General features: G+C 52.6%; 1 protein-coding gene across 1 annotated transcript in view; it reads right to left on the bottom strand.

The window, feature by feature from the left end:
- Nucleotides 1–2333: 2333 nt before the first annotated feature.
- LOC130204516 (polycystic kidney disease protein 1-like 3) overlaps nt 2334–6272 on the bottom strand; it is a 6121-nt gene continuing 2182 nt past the window's right edge. The window contains exons 2-3 of the mRNA XM_056431298.1: nt 5511–5682; nt 2334–4484 (exon numbers count right to left, since the gene is read on the bottom strand). Of these exons, the coding sequence (XP_056287273.1) occupies nt 2564–4438 (1875 nt within the window). The 5' untranslated portion in view covers nt 4439–4484; nt 5511–5682 and the 3' untranslated portion in view covers nt 2334–2563. The remainder of the gene's footprint in view (nt 4485–5510; nt 5683–6272) is intronic.

The raw sequence follows: 6272 nt of genomic DNA on the forward strand, positions 1-6272 counted from the left end.
ACACACACACACACAGAGAGACGCACACACACACGCAGAGAACACACACACAGAGAGACGCACACACACAGAGACACACACATAGAGACGCACACACACACGCAGAGACACACACACAGAGACGCACACACACACGCAGAGACACACACACACAGAGACGCACACACACACGCAGAGACACACACACACAGAGACACACACACACAGAGACACACACACACACACACACAGAGACACACACACACAGAGACACACACACAGAGAGACACACACACACAGAGACACACACACACACAGAGACACACACACACACACACACAGACACACACACACACAGAGACACACACACAGAGACACACACACAGAGACACAGAGACACACACACACAGAGAGACACACACAGAGACTCACACACACACACACACACACAGAGACTCACACACACAGAGACGCACACACACACACACACACACACACACACACAGAGACACACACACACACACAGAGACACACACACAGAGACACACACACAGAGACACACACACACACACAGAGACACACACACACAGAGACGCACACACACGCAGAGACACACAGACACACACACAGAGAGACACACACACAGAGACACACACACAGAGACACACACACACACAGAGACACACACACACACACACACACGCAGAGACACACACACAGAGAGATGCACACACACACACAGAGACACACACACACACACACAGAGACACAACACACACAGAGACGCACACACACGCAGACACACACACACAGAGACACACACACACAGAGACACACACGCAGAGACACACACACACAGAGAGACGCACACACACACGCAGAGACACACACACAGAGAGACGCACACACACACACAGAGACACACACACACACAGAGACGCACACACACGCAGAGACACACACACACACAGAGAGACGCACACACACGCAGAGACACACACACACACAGAGAGACGCACACACACGCAGAGACACACACACACAGAGACGCACACACATGCAGAGACACACACACACACAGAGACGCACACACAGGCTCTGAATAAAATGCTAATGAGCGCCCAATTACACACCGAAACAGTAAACACACACACACCTGCATATTTGACACAACCTGGTGTGTGTATGTATATTACATTACATTACATGTCATTTAGCAGACGCTTTTATCCAAAGTGACTTCCAATAAGTGCATTTCAACCTAGAGTACAAACTAAGAACAACAAGAACACAGGAAGCAACACTTCCTCAACTCAGCCGAACCACAAAAGCACCACAATAAGTGCCATCCCAGTGCCACTGAAATGCAAATCTGTGTTTTAATCCAGATATAGTCGGAAAAGATGTGTTTTCAGTCTCCGGTGAAGATGTAGAGACTTCCTGCTGTCCTGATGTCAGTGGGGAGCTCGTTCCACCACTGAGGAGCAGGACAGCAAACAGTCTGGATGTAGAGTGATTAGCTCGAGGTGCAGGAGGCACAAGACGATTGGCTGTTGCCGAGCGGAGCGAACGTGCCGGGGTGTACGGTGTGACCACATCCCGGATGTAGACGGGGCCCGATCCATCTAGAGCACGGTACGCCAGGACCAGTGTTTTGAAGCGGATGCGAGCAGCCACCGGTAACCGGTGGAGAGAGCGGAGGAGCGGAGTGGTGTGGGTGAATTTCGGGAGACTGAAGACCAGTCGAGCTGCTGCATTCTGGATGAGCTGCAGAGGTCGGATGGCCTTAGCAGGTAGACCAGCCAGGAGGGAGTTGCAGTAGTCAAGGCGTGAAATGACCAGAGCCTGGATCAGAACCTGCGCCGCCTTCTGAGTAAGAAGAGGCCGTATTCTCCTGATGTTGTGCAGCATGTACCTACAGGAACGCGTCGTCACAGTGATGTTGGCCGTCAGGTTGACTGTCTAGTGTCACCCCGAGGTTCCTGGCAGTCAGGGTAGGGGCCAACACAGAGCTGGTGAAGGTGGTAGTCAGGTCATGGGTGGAGAGCCTTTCCCTGGAAGGAATAGTAGCTCGGTCTTGTCAGGGTTGATTTTCAGATGGTGAGCAGACATCCACTGAGAGATGTCGGTCAGACAGGCAGAGATTCGCGCCGCCACCCGTGTTTCGGCCGGTGGAAACGAGAAGATCAGTTGGGTGTCATCGGCATAGCTATGGTAGGAGAAGCCATGCGAACGAATGACAGAGCCGAGAGAAGTGTGTGTGTGTGTATGTATGTATATATATATATATATATACATACATACACACACACACTTCTTGCTAATCTACACAATGAGCTTGAATGCAGACAACGTATGCTTTATATTTATTGGACAATAAATAGTGTGGAACAGGAAGCTGAATACAAAACGACACACGAAGGAAACACACAGTCACGTGACGTTGGTGTTTACACTCCGTTCACCAGCAGCTCACTTTAACGACAACATATTTACAGTCTCGGTTCCTCTCAAATGTCCGAATGCGGTGTTTCCTCGTTTACAACATTCACATGAACGGAGAACTGCCTCCCTGGTTCCGTCGTCACGACCTGGATTTCACCCTGACGCTCTTCCCCGACTCCTTCTTCACGTCTCTCCGGATGGTTCCTCCCCCCACTTTCAACCCCAGGTCCCTGATGTGGACTCTGACGTTGCCCAGGTTCCTCTGCCAGGCGGCGTCCATCTTTATGGTCTTGCCCCCGTGGTAGGCGTCGACACCTACCACCCTCTTCACACCGTGGCGTTCCCACACATTGGCCTCCGGCATGGCGGCAGGCTCAGAGGAGATGTTACTGCCTAGTCGTTGTTGCTGTTCCCAAACACGAGTGTCGACCGAAGCCCCTCGGTTTATGGAGTTCGAGACCCCGCCGGGCGTACCCGCTGGACTTTTAGAGTCTGAGACCCCGCCGGGCGTACCCGCTGGACTTGTAGAGTCTGAGACCCCGCCGGGCATACCCGCTGGACTTGTAGAGTCTGAGACCCCGCCGTGCGTACCCGCTGGACTTGTAGAGTCTGAGACCCCGCCGGGTATACCCGCTGGACTTGTAGAGTCTGAGACCCTGCCGGGCATACCCCCTGGATTTGTAGAGTCTGAGACCCAGCCGGGCGTACCCCCTGGACTTGTAGAGTCTGAGACCCTGCCGGGCGTACCCCCTGGACTTGTAGAATCTGAGACCCAGCCGGGCATACCCCCTGGACTTGTAGAGTCTGAGACCCTGCCGGGCGTACCCCCTGGATTTGTAGAGTCTGAGACCCCGCCGGGCGTACCCCCTGGATTTGTAGAGTCCGAGACCCTGCCGGGCATACCCCCTGGATTTGTAGAGTCTGAGACCCTGCCGGGCATACCCCCTGGACTTGTAGAGTCTGAGACCCTGCCGGTCGTACCCCCTGGATTTGTAGAGTCTGAGACCCTGCCGGGCGTACCCCCTGGACTTGTAGAGTCTGAGACCCTGCCGGGCATACCCCCTGGACTTGTAGAGTCTGAGACCCTGCCGGGCATACCCCCTGGATTTGTAGAGTCCGAGACCCCTCCGGGCATACCCTCTGGGTTTGTAGAGTTCGAGACCCTGCCGGGCATACCCTCTGGGTTTGTAGTGTCCGATACCTTTTTGGGCGTAACCCCTAGGTTTGTAGAGTTTGAGACCCTGCCGGGCATACCCCCTGAGTTTGTAGAGTGCGGGTTAGGGTTTGGTCGCCTCCAGGCATTGGCATTCACGGCGCTGGTTGAGTCTGCGGGGTTCTCCCTTTGTATCAGGCGTGGTTCAACTTTGGCGAAAGAGGTCATGAGGCTCCCACTTCTTAGTTGCTGTGGTTCCCTCATGTTCGCACCGACCGTTGACTCGGACCTGGCGGAAGTGTTGGTGGATTCAGATCCATGTTGTCGTCGTTCCCTTGAGTCTGAGTTTGAGTTTAGGATCCATGTATTCTTACTTTGTTGTCTTTGCACTTCCCACATGCTTTCAGTCATGTTTGGCTTTGCAGGAAGTGGAACCCCTGTGATGTTATTTCCTGGATGTTCCCACATACCGGCATTCATGTTGGGTTCCATCTTAGACAAACCCAGTGTCTTAAACCCTTGGCCCAGTCGGGACTCTGCAAATCTGCTTTGTTTAGTGCCGGCTTCTGGGGGTAATAACGGGTGGAAACTCTGTGGCAGTGTTGGTGGTGGCGGTGTTGGAGGGGGAGACGCCCAGTGAGTGTCCACAAACTCCAGAGAGGAGCCCAGCATGCCGGCAAGCTCCGGAGTGGCCTCCACCAGCTCCAGAGGGTCCTTGGCATCCGGCCTGAAGAAGGTCAGCTCCTGCTTGTCCGGACCCGTGAGGAGCTGCGACCGGCAGGCCTGCAGGTAGAACTCGTCCTCGGGGATGGACCGCACGTTGAGCTGCGGGAAAAGGCGCCGGAAAGACCGGGACGTCATCCGAAGTCGACCTAGGACGTCGGCGAGGAGAAGCCAGTTCCTCGGTCTGGAGGAGAAGCAGAAGGTTTTAAAACATAACTCATTTGGGTAGTCCTACTTCCTTTAGTCCTTGTTCCTCTAGTCATACTTCCTTTAGTCCTACTTCCTTTAGTCCTACGTCTGTTAGTCCTACATCTGTTCGTCCTACTTCCTTTAGCACTACTTCCTTTAGTCCTACTTCCTTTAGTCCTCAAATAGTTAGACGGAGAGGAGGTTTCTGCTGCTGCAGCCGAGGAGCTATTGATTCACAATTACACGTGTGTGTGTGTATATTCATATACTCTTTCAAGGGCAAATTAACAAATACACACACACACGGCCACATGTTGCTGCTGGAATGTTAAACAAGCGGGGGGGGGGGGGGGGGCTCATTCCCGGGAGGAGCCATTAATACGACATCAGACACGAGGGGGGGGGGGGCTCGTACCCGGGAGGAGCCATTAATACGACATCAGACACGAGGGGGGGGAAGCCAATTAGCCGGGTCGCCACGACGATGCAATCCTCGTTAACAACCTCTTCGTCTGTCCCGCCTCCCTCTCTGTTCTGAGCTGCTTCACACAACCTTAATTGGTGTGTATGTGTGTGTATGTGTGTGTGCATGTGTGTAATAAAATCGTGTGTGGACTGATGTTTTGAAGCCTCTAGTTCGTCGATGTGGGCGTCGGCATCTCTTTTTTTTGCAACCAGTGAACAGGAAGTGACCATATATGGACTAAGAAGGAGTGCCCTTGAGATCTGACCTTTAGTCCCCATAAGGGTTCTCACAGTTCCTTTAGTCCCCATAAGGGTTCTCACAGTTCCTTTAGTCCCCATAAGAGTACTCCCAGTTCCTTTAGTCCCCATAAGAGTACTCCCAGTCCTTTGAGCCCTAGTTCCTTTAGACCCCATATGGTTCTGGTTCTATTAGTTCTCAAATGTTTGTGCCCAAGTCCCCCAGTCCAAGTTCAAGGACTGGGGGGTAAGTCCTAGGTCACATTAGTCCTAGTGGTCCCAGGTCCTCAGACAGAGATGTTCAGTGTTCTGGACTCACCCCTGGGACAGCGCCACCTGGATGTTGTAGCAGGTAAGCAGTGGCCGGTCAGACAGCTCAAACTCAAACACCTCTCTCCTGGCTCGTTGCTCCTCATCCTCATCCTCCTCTTCTTCCTCTGGGCCCGGTGGGTCAGCAAGAATGTTGTACAGTCCTACCTCGCTGGATGGTTCTGTAAAACATCAGAGAATGTTCTTTGGTTCTTATGAATCCATTATGTATTCAGTTCTTGAGTGGTCTAGAGTTCTTTGGGTCTTGAGTGGTTTAGAGGTCGTTCTTTGGGTCCTAACTGGTTTAGAGGTCGTTCTTTGGGTCCTGGGTGGTTTAGAGGTCGTTCTTTGGGTCCTGAGTGGTTTAGAGGTCGTTATTTGGGTCCTGGGTGGTTTAGAGGTCGTTCTTTGGGTCCTAACTGGTTTAGAGGTCGTTCTTTGGGTCCTGAGTGGTTTAGAGGTCGTTCTTTGGGTCCTGGGTGGTTTAGAGGTCATTCTTTGGGTCCTAACTGGTTTAGAGGTCGTTCTTTGGGTCCTGAGTGGTTTAGAGGTCGTTCTTTGGGTCCTAACTGGTTTAGAGGTCGTTCTTTGGGTCCTAACTGGTTTAGAGGTCGTTCTTTGGGTCCTGAGTGGTTTAGAGGTCGTTCTTTGGGTCCTGAGTGGTTTGGAGGTCGTTTTTTGGGTCCTAACTGGTTTAGAGGTCGTTCTTTGGGTCCTAACTGGTTTAGAGGTCGCTCTTTGGGTCCTGGGTGGTTTAGAGGTCGCTCTTTGG

The sequence above is a fragment of the Pseudoliparis swirei genome, chromosome 14 (genome assembly GCF_029220125.1).
Source record: "Pseudoliparis swirei isolate HS2019 ecotype Mariana Trench chromosome 14, NWPU_hadal_v1, whole genome shotgun sequence".
NCBI classification, from domain to species: domain Eukaryota; kingdom Metazoa; phylum Chordata; class Actinopteri; order Perciformes; family Liparidae; genus Pseudoliparis; species Pseudoliparis swirei.